This window comes from Gobio gobio, assembly GCF_949357685.1.
Source record: "Gobio gobio genome assembly, chromosome: 19".
In the NCBI taxonomy this organism is placed as follows: Eukaryota; Metazoa; Chordata; class Actinopteri; order Cypriniformes; family Gobionidae; genus Gobio; species Gobio gobio.
Genome location: NC_137112.1, coordinates 18,500,017 through 18,522,494, shown reverse-complemented (window position 1 = coordinate 18,522,494; position 22,478 = coordinate 18,500,017). Strand labels below are relative to the sequence as shown.

At 37.4% G+C, this 22,478-nt stretch overlaps 1 protein-coding gene across 1 annotated transcript in view; it reads left to right on the top strand.

Moving 5' to 3' along the window:
- Positions 1–22,478, top strand: part of ttll7 (tubulin tyrosine ligase-like family, member 7) — a 138,459-nt gene that overhangs the window by 17,186 nt on the left and 98,795 nt on the right. The window contains exons 2-8 of the mRNA XM_079843959.1: positions 929–1,186; positions 3,887–4,021; positions 9,395–9,516; positions 15,054–15,121; positions 15,239–15,397; positions 18,438–18,654; positions 21,062–21,226. Of these exons, the coding sequence (XP_079700085.1) occupies positions 1,162–1,186; positions 3,887–4,021; positions 9,395–9,516; positions 15,054–15,121; positions 15,239–15,397; positions 18,438–18,654; positions 21,062–21,226 (891 nt within the window). The 5' untranslated portion in view covers positions 929–1,161. The remainder of the gene's footprint in view (positions 1–928; positions 1,187–3,886; positions 4,022–9,394; positions 9,517–15,053; positions 15,122–15,238; positions 15,398–18,437; positions 18,655–21,061; positions 21,227–22,478) is intronic.

Below are 22,478 nucleotides of genomic sequence, written 5' to 3'. Positions count from 1 at the left end.
GGTTAGATACTGATAATTAATCACTCAAACCCCTTTATCTAAACCTCTCTACTTAACCATCTGACTTCCACACTCGCCATTTTTGTAGTTTTTAACACTTTTTATTTGTGTTTGTAGTTCTAATCAAATCCTCATCCAACGTGCAATGGATTGTGTGCAATATTAGCCGTTAGAGTGTGCATGGATATGTACTTTAGATTCTAACTGGAAAATGTAGACCCTCCGGGGAAATTTGAGACACACTAATTCTAATTTCAAATACTATTTAGGAAGGATAGTATGCGAATTGGGACGCAGCATGCATCTCGGCGGAAGCAGCAAGTCATCCACATACTTTTCGCCTACTACATAATATGTATTCGGGCATACTACTCTTTTGGCGTATTGCTTTTCACATACTATATGGGAGGTATTCAATTTCAAATGCAGCAAATCTAACAGTTTGAACTGATTCATGGACGTGAATCTAACTTTGTTGCTAGCAAAGTCATAAATATATGATAAATAATTAATATATCATCCAGATTTAGTCATCATTTGTCATCCTTGTGTCAAAAGAAAGTATTGCTTTGTAGTATTGCTTGATGTTAGTATTAGTTTTTGAAGAGCGCGTTGTGCTGTTAGACGTGTGCTTTGCTGTGTGACAGATTACAGACATGTAAAGTGAACATTAGAATGTTAAACATTGAAAATCTCACAGGCTGATGATGCAGTGGCGCTAATGTTGCGTTTGCTTGACAAGCAGCAGACAGACCCTCATCTGCTGAAGCCCCCGTCAGGCAGCAAGAGCTGATCAGTGAGGTGAAACCTGCTGTCAGCGACGCTGATGAGTTTGAGTGACACAGCAAACGTTTGGCCAGACTGTGCTGTTCCCTCGCTTTTCTTCTTTGTCTGACATTACCAATCTTCCGCTTTCTCTCATCCTCAGACACCTTGTCTATCTGCCCATCTGTGGTTCTGGGAAAAAGGCCCGACCTCTTTCCTTATAGATATACGGTCTACAACCGACCTTCACCCCGTCTCCTGCCTCAGGATCTAAGTGGACAGATGATATTGCCACCTCCTAAAACTGTTGTCACAAAGACAGCGAAGAGGAAGTAGATTGGTGCCAAACTGTGCCTCAAAAGTCTCTGAGGCAGTGAGAGGTCAGCTGTTTGAGAGATGCCCTCACCCCCCCATGATGGAGGTAAGTTTGATACAATTACAACAGTGACCCCAAAAGTTAACTCTGAATACCAGAGCATCCATGCAGACCCTCTATGCCCAACCCCTTCTTGGAATTAAGCGCTCTAGTAGGTACATTTACAACCTTGAAATTTTAAGGTTTTTCGTTTAAAGGAGTTTTAAAGTTTGAAGTTTAAAGGGTACATAACACACACAGTTTCTACCAATCTCAAGTTAATTTTGAGTACCTATAGAGTAGTATTGCATTCTTCATATCTCAAAAGAGTCTTTAGTGTTATCATATTTATAAAAGAAAGATACGCTGTACCGATTCTTTCCAAAAACAGCCGAACTCGTGGAGGCGTGTAGTGGGCGGGGCTAAAGAGTCACAAGCACAGCACACACACAATACATCATGACATTATCCCTGGATAACTTTTGATTCACTATACGTTCATGTTGTCTACATTAGAGGTCGACAGATAGTGGATTTTACCGATACCGATAACTAGGTTGGACCGCACTTGCCGATAACCGATTAATCGACCGATAGTTTTTAAATTAAACAGTAAAAGTAAAACAGTGCTGAACTTTATAACAAGAAAAAAAAACAGTACTGATCCATGAAAATGTGCTAAATTAAAAACATATAAATAGGAATATTAAAATGAGAAGTTCTAACAGAACAAATTCTTCAGAAAAAAAATGTAAACATTAAAATATTACAGGTCAAATTTGTTTCTTTACCTATAACATAGAAACATGCATGTACATTTCATAGGTAACACTATGCAAGTCTCTATGCAACAAGGATGAATTAGCTTACATGAACTATATGCTTTATGCATACATTTTTACAGCAATGAGCAATACAATTGTACCTTGATCATTTATGTTAGTTCATTAACCAAGGTTAACAGATACAAATAAAAATTCAAACTCAATTTAATGTTGAAATTAACATACTAACAATGAACAATACTTCCACAGCATTTATTAACCGTAGTTAATGTTACAGATGGACTATTATTGTAGTGTTACCATTTCATATAAATCCAAACAGTCTGCTTTTTTAGAAGGAGATTATCTAATAAAAAACGAATGCGCTTCTGCTTTGTTTATATTTCTGTCGGCAGCATGATGATACAGTTTGCTTTCTCACATCACTAATTTTATATATGCAACATTTGGGTCGGACTTGTGTGTGTTTTTATCACATTGATTTAACTGCTTGAGGTACTGCTAATGTTAGCGTCCTCTCAGCCTCGTTGACAAACATATACACTGCTGTTTTACCTGCTAATGCAGCATCTAGTCAAGAAATTAATTATTTTATAATGATTTGGAAACAAGTACTGTAGTGTTCTGTATTCATACCGTTTCGCTGTCATGTTTTAAATGAGCATCTGATGTGTCCGCGCTCTCTGTGCAGCGCAGCCTCACACGGGAATGTAAACAACACAAGGCGTCAGTGAGTTATTATTTGGCCTCTAGAGGCCACTCTCGTGCTATATAATGTCAGCAGACCCTTCTTAGAGCTCTTGTACTGTGTAATGACAGTGCACCCGTCTCAGCCGCTCCAGCAACGGGCGCAACACAGAAAAACTATCGGTGTGGATTTTTGCAGAAAACCGATTGTTCCACCAATCAGCTATCGGTGCCCGGCAAAACCGATGAATCGGTCGACCTCTAGTTTACATTATATGCAATTACGCGCTGATTGCCAACAAAAAAGAGACATTTGATGCAGTTTCACTCACCGCCTGTGGTTTCGACTCATGACCGGGAACAAACAAACACACTTGCAGAACTCCGTTGCTGCTCTGTAAAAATAAACTGCATCTACTGTTTCCTTAAAGCTGGTTTATTTTGGAAGTTGAACAAGGTTATCTTTCCCTCACAACCAAAAACACACTTCTTTAGTGACATTGTTGCTTTCATGGTCTAAAAACAAAATGACAATGCTGCAGATGGCTTCCGTAACCCGAACAAAGCTTGATGGGTGCACTCTTGCTCTCGCTCTGGTTGGTGTGCGCATGCGCTCATCCGGGAGAAATGCCCATACAAGGAATTCCGCCCTTTATGATGTCATACAGGGCCATACTCTAAAAAAACTTTCCGAAACGTATTCAAATCCTGAAGGAGTGTATTTGGCAAAGAAATACTCTGTCATACTTCCAACTTGTTTTTTTAGCATGAGAATCCAACTCTTTAACAGTGTAAATAAGTCAGAATTCGTGAAATAGCCCCCCCCCCCCCCCATACGGAAAGCCATACGGAAGGCCATTCAGTCTACCAGAAAAACAGATTTGGTCACTCTGGATGGATGCTAGAGTGTTGCTATCCAGATGCTAGTACATGTTTCACATGTACTATGCTATTTGCTTGATAGAGAGATAAATAGACAGACAGATTTTAAATAGTCTTGGCTCATCTGAACATTCCGTCAATGTAAGTCTATGGGATTTTTTTATGAGCTTTAATCTGCATTTTCAGGGAAACTGTAAATCGATCAGTTAGAAAAGATATAACACCCCAAGTCAGATCAGCCTGAAGGTCTGTGCTGAGTTTGATGGTTGTAGCTTTAAAGCTCCAGGAGGAATTACAGTCGGAAATTTTTGAAGAATAAGTTTAAATAGACTATCAGTATGTTGGCATTCTCAAGCCAACATAAAAAACCTTAGTGAACTGTCAGTGACTAAATGTTCTTCATGTTCCACAGACGATCAAGGAACGTCCCCCATGAACATGCCACCGGCACTATCCAATCAGAATGGAGTAAAGAGGAAAGTCCACACCAAGAAGAAGAAGAAGGGTTTCATCACAGCCAATGTTGCAGGAACAAAATATGAGATTGGTAGGAAAAACGTTCTTTCATCAATTTGTTCATGTCAAATTTGTTGATGTAAGGGGACATTCACACAAAGTGTTTTTGTATTTAAAAATGTGAGATGCAGGGCAGTGGAATTTAAATAATAGCAAGGTCTAGAGATACATTGAACACCCCAAAGAAGGGTTTTCATATAGGGATTGCTTCAAATAATTATAAAACAGGTCCCATGGCATGGCATTTTCCTATAATTTTATAATGTTTCCTGAGGTGTACTTATATTGTTAGTATGATTTTTACATCAAAAAATGTAGAAATAAAAGGATTTTTTTTTTATACTGATATTAGCCCTCTGACTTGAATGCTCTGTTTCAAGGGGCGTGTCTGCTGTCAGACTTCAGTGAAAACGCCCACTGTTGTGATTGGCTGACATCATTGCATTTGAAATGAGTGTTAGATTATGTTGCGGAGGGGATGTGGTTTAGCGAGGCACTGCATGCACTGCATGCATGAGAGAGAGAGAGACTAACTGGGCACTCGTGAGCCACGGAGAGCTGGAGGAAGTTTTATTGTACCGAGTTGTTGAGAGCGCTGTGCCGTCAGCGCGAGCTTATTTGTAGCTGAGAGTTCTGAATAAACAGTCCGAGTCACGTCGACTCTGTCTTCTTCCACCTTATTCTACGAACTTTGTAACACATGTAATGTACTATTACAGCCGTCGAGATGAACGAATCGTCAAAGTGTGGATTAAAGCATTATTTAATTATCTATTCCTATCACATGAAATGCTGCAGTGATGAGCATTGAGGAGACAGACAGTCTGTTGATTGCGTGAATGCAGTGATCTCGTCATTGCAATGCTATGTCTCTCACAAAATGCTTTCACCACAACTAACAGCAAACACGACGTCGATATGAATACAGTAAGAGTTTCGCTGTGCTGCATAACCGCGTCATTCATTATAATGGCAGTTTGGGCAAGTGTGCAGATACACTCGCGACGTGTGATTGACAGCTCCGGACATTATAAAGAGTGTTCTTTGATTGCTCTCTGTAGTTTAATCACTTAAAAAACGGATTTGTTTCGTGCTACTAACAGAAACGATAGTTTTAGTTACTGGCTTGATTCACTGATGCATTACGCTTTGGGCATCAAGACGGCGATCATTAAACGATCTAGAAAGAAAGTGTGAGTGAACTTGAATGATTAGCTACACATCAGAAATCACTGATCACAGATCAGGCATTAATGAACACTGTTACTCACTGTTTGTCGCGGTGCTGTTGAATCCATATCGTAAAGTCTGTTTGTAAAGCCTGTGCTGACATTGCGACTGATAAACTGAATCCATTTTCTCAGAATGCTCTGGGCGGGCAAAGCAGAGGAAGAGGAGGTAACCTTTCCTGTTATGATGTCATAACAGGAAAATTCAAGATCAGCTCGTCTGAGCTCTCATTTTCTCAAAGGCAGAGAAAGACAGCCAGAACTCGGTTTACATCCATGGAAATTTCTAGCCACTTGGGGACCATATACAGGCTAGGGGAAATCATATTAATGTTAAAAAACCTCATAAAATTAAATTTTCATGCCATGGGACCTTTAATGCTGCATAGTCATAAATGTGAAGTACTGATACTGAGTTTTGAAATGTTTTTTTTTTTTTACATCACCCTGGAATTGCACATTTTTGGATTATTTATTTATGAAACCAATAACAGATCCATTCCTCATTGAATTAGTAAAATATGTGAGTAATTGTACTGCAGAACTACTATTTGAGTTGCATTGATACCATGTATTTTTATGTAAATCTTTTGTTTACTATTACTTACTATTTACTACTAGTTTTTACTAATACTTCAGAATATTAAGTATTCAAATCTGTGGTTTAGACCGAAATCCTGTTAAACCTAAGCTTACAAAAAACTTGCCATACCTGCTTCCATTGCATTCAATTTCAGTTTTAAAAATTATTTTGCTGTTGTTTGAAAATTGGGCCCCGCTTTATATTAGGTGTCCTTAACTACTATGTACTTACATCAAAAAATAAGTACAATGTACTTATTGTATTCATATTGTATTTCAAAACACTTTTGCTGATATTGAGGTGGGATACAGGTAAAGTTAGGGACAGGTGGGGTGGTATGGGTAGGTTTAAGGGTAGGGTTAGGTGTAAGGAAAGTATCAACTGTGTAATTATAATTGTAACTACAGAAATTAATTACAGATGTAATTACATGCAGGTAACTTTTTAAAATTGAAGTACAATGTAAAAACATGTATGTACACAATAAGTGCATTGTATCAAATATGAATTAAAATGTTAGTACATAGTCCACATAGGCCACCTAATATAAAGTGGGTTCGAAAATAGTTTTTTAAAGTTGCTTTACAAAGTTTGTGCATCTAGATACTTTAACATTTTGACCACACCGTGTATATTTTAACATACTGTAAGTATGTATGTATGTATGTATGTATGTATGTATGTATGTATGTATGTATGTGTATATTAACAGTCATACAATTACTTAAAGGTAGGGTAGGTAAGAATGAAAACACTAAAACACTTTTGTCCAAATTTGTTTAAACTTTCTTTATATGTCAATTAGTGCTGGGCATCGATAAAAAAAAATTAACTAATTAATCGCACTTTTTTCTGTAATTAATCGCGATTAATCGCACATTTTTAATATTTTACGTTTTTAATATTTTGATATTGTAATAATTTCAGTTACTCTCCAAATTAATGTATAAACAATTTAAAGACAGCATATTTTAAATATGTGTTGTATTGTCATATTTTTATGAATGAAGGCCAGTATCACTGATACTAAAGTGTCTATGAAACATTAATGACGTTACATTACAGTATAACTGAAAGCTCCCAATTTCAACATTTATTAGGCTTTAAAAAAAACAACTTTTAATTTAAGTGAACTTAAAACAATATTTACATAAACCCAAAATAATAAATGTTATATTTACCCATGGCCTTCCCTGTTATACATATACAGAAATGTAATAGTTATCTTTCTTAACTGCATAAATAATAAATTAAATATAGATGAATCATCATTAAAGCAAAATTTTTCTCTGTTCCCGTTGTTCTTTGACGAACATTAATGACAGGCATCATCGGTGCTCCTGTCACTTTAAGAACAGCCGCGGATCTAACGCGCTGTCCCGCGCATCTCATTTCCTCACAACTCTTTAAGTTCATTTAAGACGTTATTTAACTAATTTAAGACTCCTAATATGTGAATACTCAAAATCCTCTGTGTTATTGTTTGTTCAAGAGCAAAAGAGAACTCGATGTGAGCAGGAAACTGACGCGAGTCTATCTATGCGTCGTGTGTGTGTGTGTCCGTCCCTTGATTAGCTGACATGAGACGCATCCACACAGACAGGACACTGAGACACACACACACACACACACACACACACACAGGACATTGGCATACAGCGCGTTCGCTTGTGTCTTGTCACGCTTGGAAGCATTTACATGAATAAGAGCGTGATGATCATGTAACGCTAAGCAAAAATGGATATAAAAACGGACGCTGCGTTATTTGCGTTAAATATTTTAATTGCGCTAAACTGAAAAAATTAATCGCCCGCGTTAACACGTTAATTTGCCCAGCCCTAATGTCAATACATAATTAAAATGTAAGTACTCTGAAAAAGAGAGTATAAAAATCGAGTGACTCTAGACTTTTTAATCTGCAATAAACACCGCTCATTATTTTCGTTCGGGCCGAAACAAGTGATTGGCTTGGGCGCCTGTCACTCTCTCTCGCTACCATGGCTACCACCCCTTTTGCTACAGGATCTGCCCACATGCGCGCACCCCAGTGTTGCCAAGTCGGGCTACTTCAACACTGTTGCCGCGGGCTTTTCTTCATGTCCGCGGGTTGAAGCGACCCCAATTATGTGATATTTTGCCCCGGGATTTGCGAATTTTAGCAGGCAGCCCTACCAAATAGACACATATTTTACCCCCCAAATGCGATTTTTACCGGAGAAACATGATTGGGCTTGTTTTGGGCTAGTTTTGAGTAGCAACTGGGCGGATTTTGTTGTGAAAACCTGGCAACCCTGGTGCACCCGTTTGATTTAAGGAGTTCAAGAGGCTGTATTTCTGCTGGACAGGTAATCTTTATTTTGATTATAAATTTTTTTAGTTTATGTTTTCATGAAACATGTATCACTAGCATACGTAGCTGCCTAATATAGCTAACATAACATTACTTAGCATAAAGTTACAATGTTATACACTTAGCGAGCCATTAGTAGAGATGATAAATACTCAATATGCTTAGCTCAAGTTTATCGCTGTCGTGTTGAATTTCACAAAATGTAACTTTAGATAACAAAATGCATGTGTAAAAACTAGTAAACCGCATCCAGGAACTTTTTTTAGAACTAAGTTAGCTTTAGCTACTACCCTCTGTCTAAACTCTTTTACCATGTTCACCGGGAACTTTACCTGCACGTTTATTTCGGCCCTTGCTTTGTTTTTATATTCTCTACCTTTGTTGACTGATGTTTTTATCTTGTATCTGTGTGTGTCGTAGACACTGTGTTGTGTGTATATTTTAAACTTTACCAGTATCGTTATTCTAGCTTGATAGTGAGTACTAAAAGACATCTTATTTGTTTATATTCATAATGATAAAGTTTTTTATTACATGGGATTCTGACATAATGTCACTACATGCACTCCGCTCCTTCTTCTCCGCTAGTCTCAGGTAAATAGACTGAGCGGTCGGCGACTCGGCGTGGCGCGTTCATGTGTTTTGGGGGCGTGGCTTTGGAAAGAGCCCAGAAGGGAGAAGGTGGAGTGAATGGAAATAATGAGTTGTCGTTAAAACAGTCGTGAGAGGTCTACAGACACTCAATTTTTATACTTTCTTTTTCAGAGTACTTACATTTTAATTATGTATTGATATATAAAGAAAGTTCAAACAAATTTGGAAAAAAGGTTTTTTAACCAAATCTACCTACCCTACCTTTAACAGGCATGTCAAGATTTCTAGCTTAGTTTTAACCGGATTTCAGTCTAAGCCACACCGATTTGGTTTTATCCAGCAATGCTGATGTTCATGAAAAAACAACATCATGATTATAATATTGCCAATTACTAATGTTTTTTGGAAAGATAATTACATGCAGACATAACATTCCTAAAGCACTTGGGTTCATGCAAAAGCATAAGTCATGCATAATCATTATTAAAACATGAGTTTTTATTTAAAGTAAAGAACAAGATAATTTCTTCTACTTCTGGATTAATTCTACTAATGAAGTCAGTTGTTTCTGCCCATGGAAACAGAAATTTGATCCAGTGTTGTCAGAATCAATGCATATCAAAGGAATCTAATTTGATTTATTTGCAGTTCGTATTGTCATTGAGGAGATGATCTTTCATAAAGCCAGAGATGAGGATGAGATGGCCAATCTCATCTGGAACGACTCTGCCGTGCAACATGAGAAAATCGCTGAGCTCAGGAACTACCAGGTACTCTGATTTTCCTTTCAGTCCAAAGAATGAAAAAAAAAAAAAAAAAATGTTATAAACAAAAATGTTGCTAAGGTATCCTCTTATTTTCCCTGGATTTAAGAGATGTGACCTTTACCATGGCTTATACTCATTTTCCTAACATCCTTCACGGGCATTTGCAGTTTAATCAACAGAAGTCAGCTAATGTACTGGATATAACCTTTTTTGCTGAAGTACTATACAGTAGTAAAACATAAATTGAGGTCATCTGAGGTCAGCAAATTTGTCAGGAACAGATTTAAACCAGTCCTTTTAGGGCAAGTCAGTTCATTGAGCGGCCATTGGACTGTAGCTGCGTTCGAAAGCTTAGCAATTGTTCAGCTTGTTCCCTTGCTGCAGGCACATGAAAGTACCTTAGAAACTGATTTCAAACAGGCTTCTGAGGTCTAATGATCTACAGCAAAATACAGCCTATGTGTGATAAATAAGAAATATTTACTTAAGACAATGTTCATTTTTTGCAATAGATAAGATCCGATGCTGTTTATTTTTTTAGCTCAACTCACAGGATCGAACACACAGGATATTGGGATATTATAGGCAGTGAAGGATATATATACAGTATGTTGCCTTCAAAAATTTATCAGAAGAAGTTATCTCAGAATAGGGGTTGTATCACGATCATTGGATTCAGACATGCCTGGCTTCTTACCTCTGTATGCTGCCTGAAGAAAAAGCATTTTTCAGCATTTGAATGGTTTTTCAGTAATATACACTATATTGCCAAAAGTATTGGAACATCCCTCCAAATCATTGAATTCAGATGTTTCAATCACTTCCATGGCCACAGGTGTAAAAAAAAAACAAGCACCAAGGCATGCAGACTGCTTCTACAAACATTTGTGAAAGATTGGGTCGCTCTCGGGAGCTCAGTGAATTCAAGCGTGGTACTGAGATAGGTTGCCACCTGTGCAATAAGTTAATTTGTGAAATGTCCTCACTACTAAATATTCTACGATCAAATGTTAGTGGTATTATAATAAAGTGGAAGCAATTGGGAACAACAGCAAATCAGCCACGAAGTGGCAGGCCACGTAAAAGCACAGAGCGGGGTCAGCGCATGCTGAGGCGCACAGTGCGCAGAAGTCTCCAACTTAATGTAGAGTCAATAGCTACAGACCTCCAAACTTTGTGTGGCCTTCAGATTAGCTCAAGAACAGTGCGTAGAGAGCTTCATGGAATGGATTTCCATGGCCGAGCAGCTGCATCCAAGCCTTACATCACCAAGTGCAATGCAAAGCATCGGATGCAGTGGTGTACAGCATGCTGCCACTGGACTCTAGAGCAAACTTTTTGAAAGCATGGCACCCCTTTGTAGTTATTTTTTTTCCCCACGGCACCCCAACCCAATTAAACTAAGCGCACATGCGTACTTGCATATATAAAATTAAATCCAGATGAGCAAACAAAAAATGAAGCATAAACAGCAGCATTAATTTATTATGAATGCATCACAACAGACATAATAGGAAGTGAAACAATCTATTAACCTACAACTGGACAGACATTTACAACTCAAATTAAAACAATTATATTTAGTTGGTAACACTTTACAATAAGGTTCATTAGTTAACATTATTTAACTACATTAGTTAACATGAACTAATAATGAACTGCACTTACAGTATAAAGCATTTATTTATCTTTTTTATGTTCATTTCAACATTTACTAATGCATTATTAAAATCTTGTTAACATTATTAATGCACTGTGAACTAACATGAACAAACCATGAACAGCTGTATTTTTATGAACTAACATTAACAAAGATTAACTAATGCTGAACAGAGGTGTTGTTCATGGTTAGTGCATGTTAACTAATGTTAACTAATACAACCTTATTATAAAGTGTTACCATTTAGTTTCTCATTTGCTTTGTTCAAACCTGACCTCCAAAAAAATCAACGAAAATATCTGCATGGAACTGTGTCGCGGGCATTTTAAAGGGATACATGTGCTTGCTTTTGCGAGCACAGCCTCTTGATACGAGGGTAGATTGAGGATAGTGCAACTCGTATATCGTGCTCCACTGACAGGCACTGCTTTTTTTGTTTTTCAAGTGTGCCAGGGATGAGAACGCTAGCTCACACAAGTAGGCCTAAGTGGTTGAAAACGGCAACAGCACATTGACAATGCATTCTGAGATAGATGGGTATTCGTGTCCCACATTCAGCCAAAATTCATCCAAAGAAATTTCTCAAAATTTTAATTTTAAAGTCCGATCAATACAGAGTTCCGGCAGTTCTTCTTGCACCATGATTGGCAACATCTTTGCCGATTCTGATGTCCGTCGTCGTCTGGGGTTTGACATTTCTGCTTTTCTTTTGTTTAAACTATGAATTTATCCATCTTTGCCCTGTCCTGTCAATCTCTGCGTGAAATATAACATTGAGCGTGCACCAGTATAAAGGGCGGAGCTGAGATGAGCAATTCGAGAAACTTTATATTAATTAAATATATCCGTTTTTTTTGCTTATTTATTTTCATATGTTGGTATTTTGATTTATATTTTAAATATAATGGGAAGATAATCAATGTACGCGTTGCCTGAACCACATTTGTGTGGCTATTAATGTTTAAAATTTTAAATGAAAAAAAAAAAACAGGCGTGTGGTGGTCATATTTTGTTTTATTGTTGCCTTAAATATACATACAGAGAGAGATAACCTATAGCCAGAGCGCTGGTGTTCCATTGCAGAATTACCGGACTTGCATCCTCCAGTTCCCGTCCGAACTAGCAAGGACGCAAGTTCCAACTTTGCGTACTTGGTATTGAGAAACGCCCCTAGTTTCCTAGTGTGTGATTCTGATTGGTAAATAATGGCACAAACACCAGTAAATTGACGAGAGCAAATCTTTGTAAATCACCTCGTGATTCTTTTAAATACTCTCCTTCCATGAAAGGGAAACTCCTACAAATGCATATGCAATAAAGTCAGCCGCAAAAATAACCCTGTCCACACCTTTTAAGCGCTAATTTATCACTTTGTGTCTTTAGTAAATCCTGACAGTAGTTTTTTAACGCCAAAAGAGGGTTTACGCTGGCGCAAGCTAGTGGTAAATTTGGCCCTAAATGAGATTATTAATTGAACGACAAGTGAACAGAATCAGAATCACACACTAGGAAACTAGGGGCGTTTCTCAATACCAAGTAAGCAAAGTTTGAACTTGCATCCTTGGTTGTTCGGATGGGGACTGGATGATGCAAGTCCGGTAATTCTGCAATGGAACACCAGCGCTCTGGCTACATGTTATCTCTCTCTGCATGTATATTTTGGGCAACAATAAAACAAAACAAAATATGACCACCACTCTGCTTTGTTTTTGTTTTCATTTAAAATTTTAAACATGAATAGCCACACAAATGTGGTTCAGGCAACGCGTACATTGATGATCTTCCCATGTATATTTATAACAAAACTAAATATAAAACACCCCTTTTTTCATTTACATGTTAAAAATATTAAACATATTAATATGTGGTTCAAGCAATATGTGCATATGTACTCTGGTTATCTTCACTGTAATAAAATTAAATATGACATAAAGTATAACAGTCTCTTTTTGTTAAATGTCTTTTTTTTATTATCAATAATAGCCATTATAAAAGTATAAGTAAAAGGTATATGAATCTATACAATAAGAAATAAAGCAAACAATTCAGGCAAATATACAAAGTCAGAGCTCTAGTAGGCTACAATGGTAATGTTAAATTGCTTAAATATATAAAGTTATGAAACTTCACTTTGCCCTCAGCCAGGGAACAAATTATAGATTCATTAGACCAAAGATCGCCCGGTTAGATCTACACAAAGACGGATCACTACAGAAACGGCCTAGGTCACACAGGCTAACCCAAACATAGAACAATGAAATTTAAATCAAAACAGAGCATACACGTTACACTATCCGAAGGCATATTTATTTTTATTTTTGATAGAGGCATCATCTCCCATACATTTGTCTACAAGTTGTCTCTTTCTCCTGGCTAATCACAGACCTGCCAACTCAGGCAACTGAAACTCTTCTCATGCTTTCACACCACAGGTCCATTATCTCATGCAGATTAAAACATCGCAGAGCAAAGAGAGCACAGACAATGCGCTAAATCACTAAAAGTCTCAGATTTATTTAAGTTTTATTGCGAAATTCAAACAAATAAATACTGTTTTGGTGCCCTTAATATGGCGTGACAGATCGTTGTAGCGTCTCATATCAAGTGAAGCGCGAGTGCAATTGAACTGATCATCTGTTCATTTTTACTACTAGCTGTTGTAGCACAAAATAACATAAATGAACATCAGAAGGTATGTTGAAAGAACCAGTACAACTTTCGGAAATGTATCATGTACATGTAAATGTATCACGTCTCATGTAAACGCTCAATCATTTTTAATTACACTGAATATTTTTTTTTACAATTAATCAATTTCAGAAACAAAATCAGCCATTCTCTCACATCATCCACCATTTTTTATTTATTTTCTCACTGAGCTTGGATTGCCTTCTGGAATTGCCTTCTCTGTGAAGGATGTACTAATATATTGCATTCTCTGTGAAGGATATTTGCTGTGTGAAAATGGCATTTTAGGAAGCATCTTAATTAAAACAACCTTGAAACATTACTTCACCCAAAAATAACTCCCCCTCATTAAATCATTGGAGTTACACATTTGGTTACAAGACATATCAGAACTAATGCTGTTGCATTTACTTGGAAAAGAGCAGCTTAAAAATTCTCTCTCTCTCTCTCTCTCTTTTTTTTTTAAAAGAAATCAACTTGTCTTTCATATTGAAACAAATTAATTTTACACCCAATCAGTATGACATAAAGGTCAGTATGAAACAGTGTATTGTGTTTTGTGAAAGCAACTCTGCATGTCTGTGTAATATTCCTGGTCACATATCACAGGATTACAGCCACAAAGAAAAATGCCCCAAACAATTGGCGTTGGTGCTTTACTTCATGGAACACTTTTCATGCAGTTGTGTTCTGTTGTTTTCTTTTTTGGGTAAAGTATGTTGTGCTTTCACACTTACTAAAAGGCTTGTTCTTTAGTTTTTTTCCCCTTGCTTTCCTTTGATTGGTTCAGCTGCCAAGCTACAGGTCATATGAGTCAAATTAATGGCCCTGTTCAGCCTCATTTGCTCAAAGAATACAGAAAAACTCACTGCCCCCATCCCTTCCTCTTTGCATTCAAAGCAATTCATTCATCTGTCAGTACCTACAACTACATGGGCTCTGATGCAGAACCAATTACCTTGGCCCTTAGAGTCAAAATTGATCGTCTTTTTTAGTTTTAAATTAAAAACAATGTGGGGAACTAAATAGGGGTTAAGAAAGGTCTGACAACCACCTTTTGTTTTGAATCTGTAATTGGACATAAATGTCAAAATATTATAGTCTCAGTTCAAGACTTGGGCTCTAATGTTGTGTTTTTCCTCTAAGAGGTGAACAACCGAGTGCCCTCTAACAGTGTGATTATTTTCCTCAGAGGATAAACCATTTCCCTGGAATGGGTGAGATCTGTCGGAAAGACTGCTTGGCAAGGAACATGGCCAAGTGAGTTGAAAACATGATACCATATCAGATACATGACTGATTACAGCTGCCCACCAGCCAAGGAACATGGACTTTACTCTTTGTGTTTTTATTTTAATACCCTCTTCTTTTCCTTAGAATGATTAAAAGTCAGCCTCAGGAATATAGCTTCATCCCTAAAACCTGGATCTTCCCAGCCGAGTGCACACAGTTCCAGAACTATGTAAAGGAGTTGAAAAGAAAACGCAAGCAGAAAACGTTTATCGCTAAGCCTGCAAATGGAGCCATGGGCCATGGGTAAGTTACAACACAGACTGTTTTGCATCCTGCATGACTGAGAGTTGTTCCAGAGTATTTCTCAAAATATAGATTATTTGCCATTTTTCCCATGAACAGCACAATGCTACAAAAGTGTAAAACATTTTAGGGGTAACATTTTGTTCAAGCTAGCATTCTTCCAGAAGAACATCTTATAGGATACCCTGATCAACATAGCCTACTTTATTGGCTCTGGAACAGTATTCTGATTAACTAGTCGTTGTTAAAATCCCCCTGTAGTCAATAATTTTATTCCTTAAAACTAATCATTGATCACCAAAATGACACATTCATTGAAAAAAATTCTTCATGCCTTAAAGGGATAGTTCACCCAAAAAATGTATATTCTGTCATTAATTACTCACCCTCATGTCGTTTCAAACCCGTAAGACCTTAGTTCATCTTCGGAACACAAATTAAGATATTTTTGATGAAATCCAAGAGCTCTCTGACCCCTCCATAGACAGCTATTTAATTAACACTTTCAAGGCCCAGAAAGGTAGTAAAAACATTGTTTAAATAGCGTGACTCCAGTGGTTCAACCTTCATTTAACGACGAGAATACGTTTTGTGCTCAAAAACAAACAAAAATAATGACTTTATTCAACAATTTCTTCTAGCCTGTGCCAGATTCGTTTTTTCAAAAAGCGTTTTTGAGACTTTGGTTCACTGCAGTTTTAAAGAGAAAATACTCAGCAATGGTATTGACTAATGAATTTGCACATGGTTTGTTTTAAAGCATATTAAAAACAACACATATACATATAAACAACATTAAAAGCTTGATTTTCACCACGGGGGACTTTAAAAAACCTATTAGGCTTTTGAATGGCTATGGCTAGCCTGCAAGGAGCTGCATGGAGTTTCGACCATATGCATATTTGGATCAGATTTGAGCTTTGGTTGCATTGAAATATATTTAAACTTTTGTGGTTAGACAGTATGCGACTGTCCAGCTGGTTGTATTGACATTCTAATCAAAACTACGAGCAAAACTATGAGAAAATGAGGTGAGAATTACCAATATTTTTCCATTAAAATGTTATTCTTAAAAATATATATATAATTGAATAAGCAGAGGATAATGGCTGGTTTAGTTCATGTTCATGTTCCATGTTCTACTTATATTGGCCAGAGGAAACCTGGAAGACTGTTTTTTTCTCCATTTCTGTCACAGATGGAGTTTGGGTTCCTTGCACTGTTGCCTTTTGGCTTGCTTAGTTGGGGACACTTAATATTCAGCAATATTATTGATTTGACAGTATTGAGAATATTGGAATGAGAACTGAACTGAGCTGGACAATGGCACGATTGTCTTTTTATAGTTGCTTTACAGCAGAATTTGCATCATTGATCAATATTTTTCTGTTTATCCCTGTAAAGCTGCTTTGAAACAATATCTATTGCATAAAGTGCTATCCCCAATCTTTTATCCTTATACTGAAACCTCATACCTATGCTGAAAGTGTACAGCAGCAAATAGGGCACTAGATTTATTTATGACTGTCTTTTATCCGTTTGTAAATTAATATTTCTATGGTCATACGCTACATCAAGCCGGTACTTATTAAAATGAGAAGTCATCAAAGGTTGAGTTATTGTGCTGCATTTAACAAGTGAAAGGAGATCGTCTGCTAGGCTGGAGATTAAATTTGAAAAAGCGTAGCGTGACGCAGGAAATTAAGTTATATCTTCCTACGTAATTTATTTTTCAGGCCGAAAACTAAATGAATATTGTTTGTGTCTAAGCAGAGGCTTGTTAAAAACTGTGGCGGGCTAAAAGACGAGATCCCCACTGGTGCCAAATTAAACAGTCAGCCAAAGTGGGTTTTGATTACCTGCCATCAGCCCTCATCAATCATGTCATGCAATTCAAACAACCCCATTATCCTCTACAACATAACACAACACTAGCTACTGGACGCTAAACACACACCTGAGCCAGCGGACGCCAAGCACAGGACTAGTGACTGTGTGCCAATACGGTGGAGATAAGGAAGATTGGCCAGTGTGCTGCTTTTGGCTGAGCATCAAATTCAAATACTCAGAACTCCCTTCGCAAAGCAGAAACAATTAATATTTAATTTTTAATTATAAATTACATTTTTATTTATTAAACAAAACACCTTTTAACGATAAGCAGCAATAAATGTGGCATTTCTTATTGAAAGCAGAATGCATTTGAAGTGTAATAAATCCTAGAAATCCCTCAAGAGCCATTTATTACGCTACAGACTCAGTCACAGTAAATCATTTTTAATTGTTTTAATTGAGAAAATGGAGTGTCTCAATGCTATGCGGGTCTTTTTGTGGCCCGTGTTCTTGTTTGGTCATTTTCTGCAATTTTCTGCTTGTACTAAACAAACAACCGTAAATGAGTCAAATGTATCACGAGTCACAAGAGAATGTTTCGTAACAACACAATTTCTGAGAAGATTCAGCTGTGTTCTAATAGTGCTGAACCTCTTTGTCGAATTGCGCCAAGAACAAGCAGACAAATTCTGTTGCAATATTTATCAGCTGAAATAGCCAACGAATGAACTGTGATGATCAAGCCCTCCTTCAGCAGCTTGCAGTCCTTGGAAAGTTGACATCTAAGGTAATTGTAGAGGCCATGCAAACCGGACGAAGAGAAACATGTAACCAATTAAGTCAATGCAGACCAATGGCCATATATTTTACTGTCAAAATTGTTTTTCTAAGGCCCCTTTGTTTGTTAAACATCCAAACTTCACTTTTTTCATGTGTTTGGTACTGGTGAACACATTGTCTGTATTCTATAACAGCCAAGAGTTGGAGATCTGTTCAACCTCAAAATCAAAGGAAATTAGGGCTTAAAACAGACCAAGACGTCTGGTCTTATTAACCTGGGCCTAGTCAGGGTCCAGGGACCAGCGATAAAGACAACACTCTTCTCGCTTTCTGACACACTTCAGAGGTTTGGATTCTTAACCAACAATAAAATATACACCACATTTTTTGGATGTGCGCTGATAGAATCGTATCCATTTTCTTCCAGGATATCTCTGATTCGAAACTGCGAAAAGCTCCCGGTCCAGGACCACTTCATTGTGCAGGAATACTTAGACAAGCCCTTCCTCATGGAGGGCTACAAGTTTGACCTGAGATTCTACATTCTTGTTACTTCCTGTGATCCACTGCGTGTCTTCCTCTACAACGACGGCCTAGTTCGAATGGGTACAGAGAAGTACCACACGCCAAACGAGTCAAACCTGGTAAGTTGGCTTATGACATAATTAAAGCGATGTGAACATTTTAATTCTATGTAGCAAATTAACTAGTAAAAAGTCATAAAAATTGACTCCATTAATGGTCAAAATCCTCTACTTCATACAACTTATATAGACATTTTTTTTAACAATCGAGCCAATCCTGCAAGATAAAGGTAATTCCTGACAGATAAAAGTAATTGCAAATGCTGTTTCATACTGTATTTAACACTCTTATACTTAATTGTGGTAACATACATTAGTCAAAGTAGACAGCATGTTTAATGTAATGAGAATGAGTATCTTTCTGCAATTTTTTGGTTGCCACAGTGTAAAGTATGTGCACATGACACAATGTAAATCTTTGTTAAACTATTCTAATGTAAATGTTTGAAATGCAAACCTCTGTAAAACTTTTTTTTGGTAAACCATCATATTGTAAAGCTTTGAAAAAAAAAAACATTGCGTAAAATGTTGTATTACATACATTATATTGCCAAAAGAATTGGGACACCGCTCCAAATCATTGAATTCAGGTGTTCCAATCTCTTCACCTAGGCATGCAGACTGCTTCTACAAACATTTGTGAAAGAACGGGTCGTTCTCAGAAGCTCAGTGAATTCAAGTGTGGTACTGTGATCGATTGCCTCCTGTGCAATATGTCCATTCGTGAAATTTCCTCCCTGCTAAATATTTCAACTGTTAGTGGTATTATAACAAAGTGGAAGCAATTTGGAAAAACAGCAACTCAGCCACAAAGTGGTAGGCCATGTAAAATCACAGAACGGGGTCAGCGCATGCTGAGGCGCAGTGCGCAGAAATCGCCAACTTTCTGCAGAGTCAATAGCTACAGACCTCCAAACTTCGTGTGGCCTTCAGTTTTTTTCATGGGTTGGGCTTGGCCCCTTGGTTCCAGTGAAAGGAACTCTTAATGCTTCAGCATAGCAAGACATTTTGGACAATTTCTTGCTCCCAACTTTGTGGGAACAGTTTGAGGGTGGCCCCTTCCGGTTCCCACATGACTGCAGACCAGTGCCGAAAGCAAGGTCCATAAAGACATGGATGAGCATGGATGACTGGCCTGCACAGGGTACTGACCTCAACCCGAATGAACACCTTTGAGAGGAATTAGAGCGGAGACTACGAGCCAGGCCTTCTCGTCCAACATGACCTCACAAATGCGCTTCTAGAAGAATTGTCAAACATTTCCATAAACACACTCCTAAACCTCTTGGAAAGCCTTCCCAGAAGAGTTGAAGCTGTTATAGCTGCAAAGGGTGGACCAACTCCATATTAAACCCTACGAGAATGGGATGTCATTAAAGTTCATGTGTATGTAAAGGCAGGCATCCCAAAACTTTTGGCAATATAGTGTATATTCATAAAATTAGGGGTGGGCGATATACCGGTATAAACCGGTAGAGTTTGGACTGGTGTCTCTATTTTGGTTCCACTCACGTGATGTTGCTGTGCTACGCAGACACACAGTCACGAAAGCTTATTGTTTGTATGCGTTTTTAAGCTTTGTGGTTTAAAAACATATTATTTTAAACCACTGAAGCACAATAAGCAGCGAAAGACAACTAATTTCGCTATATGCGCACGCTGTCCTCACAGAGCACATGCTTTTTGCCGCCTAATTGGGCTTGAACGGTTAAATATTACCTATGTGTCTAAGTGACCATGTATTTGCAAGTAAACAGTCATTTATGTCTTAAGTGAACTAACTGTTGAGAAAAAAACCACAGAAGTATAATGGATCCATGCAGTCGGTCTTAAAGTGACAGCATCCAAATTTACCTGCTGTTGTCATTAATGCTAATCAAACAACAACAAAAAAAGAAAATCTCTCACTGCTCTTGAAGGAACTAACACTTTTGTAACTTCAATAAGGATAAATGTATATTTAATTTACACAGTAAAGACAATGCAGTGTTTTTTAAATGTAGTGTTTCTTATTTCTAGTGCTTGTAAAGATTTTCAGGTAGGTCTATTTCATTTGTGTCTTTGTTGTATTGTAGTTTGTTTTCTTTGCTCTTTCTTTATCACTTCTTACTTGTCTTCGGTAAGCTTGAGGGGGTTTTTAGGCCAGTATTAGTTTTTTAAATGATATTGAAAATGGTGATATGAATTATGAAATTTCAAAGGAATCAATTTTGATATCATAACCTTATTTAAAGCAAAAATATCTATATTGTTATCGTGAAATAAAATTACTCATATCATGATATAAGATTTTGGTCATATCGCCCACCCAAAATATTGTATTTCCAATCTTTTTAACAATTTAACACTGTGAATTATTGTAATGAAATTTTTTTGACAATTTATATAATGTTGATTTTATTTACATAGATTTACTTCTTTCAGTTGACAAAACTCTGATGGACTTACATTTTTTTAATTTCCTCAGAACCAGCTATACATGCACTTGACCAACTACTCTGTAAACAAACACAATGAGAACTTTGAGCGAGATGAAACGGTGGACAAAGGCAGCAAGCGGTCTATTGGATGGTTCACAGAGTTCCTTCGAACCAACGATTACGACGTGTCCAAATTCTGGGGCGATGTATCAGTGAGTTGGTTTTATTTCTATTGCTTCTCTTAGTAATCTTTAAATTTAGGGTTGCATGATGGAAAAAGATTTAATGTTCAATATACATAACTTGTTTGATAATAGAGTGGTGCAGGTATGATGTCAGAACCCGGAAGTCTAATTCGCCGCTGGTTCCGTCAAGATTTTCCTATGGGGTTTTATAATGGAGTTTTTCAATTTATGAGCAAAATAAAGCCTGTGGTGAACATAACTTGACTATACTTTGACGTTTTGTTCTACAATGTACACTGTACACACACACACACACACACACACACACACACACACACACACACACACACACACACACACACACACACACACACACACACACACACACACACACACACACACACACACACACACACACACACACACACACACACACACACACACACACACACACACACCCCAAGCTGTCTTCTCTTGTTACTAATTAAAAATGTATATTTTCAAAATTTGCGTTTTCACTATGGGTTTGTGCAATTTACGTTGTAGAATAAATAACTAGACAAGTATATTTACCACAAGCTATATTTTACATATAAATCTAAAAGTCTTCTGGGTTCTGAAATCATACCTGCATCTCTTACATGACACGATGAAAGATAATTTAATTTCCAGTGCATCTGGAAAGTATTCACAGCAGTTCACTTTTTCCACATTTTATTATGTTTCAGCCTTATTCCAAAATGGATGAAATTCATTATTTTCCTAAAAATTCTACAAACAGTTCCCCATAATGACAACGTGAACGAAGTTTGTTTGAAATCTTTTAAAATTTATTAAAAATAAAAAACAAAAACAAATCACATATACATAAGTAACAGCCTTTGCTCAATAATTTGTTGAAGCACCTTTGGCACCAATTACAGCCTCAAGTGTTTTTGAGTATGATGCTACAAGCTTGGCACACCTTTTTTTGGGCAGTGTCTCCCATTCTTCCTGGCAGGACCTGTCAGGTTAGATGGGGAGTGTCGGGGCACAGCCATTTTCAGATCTCTCCAGAGATGTTAAATCGGGTTCAAGTCTGAGCTCTGTCTGGGCTACTCAAGGACATTCACAGAGTTGTCCCGTAGCCACTTCTTATCTTATCTTGGCTGTGTGCTTAGGGTCGTTGTCCTGTTGGAAGATGAACCTTTGCCCCAGTCTGTGGTCCAGAGCGCTCTGGAGCAGGTTTTCATCAAGGATGTCTCTGTACATTGCTGCATTCATTTTTCCCTCGATCCTG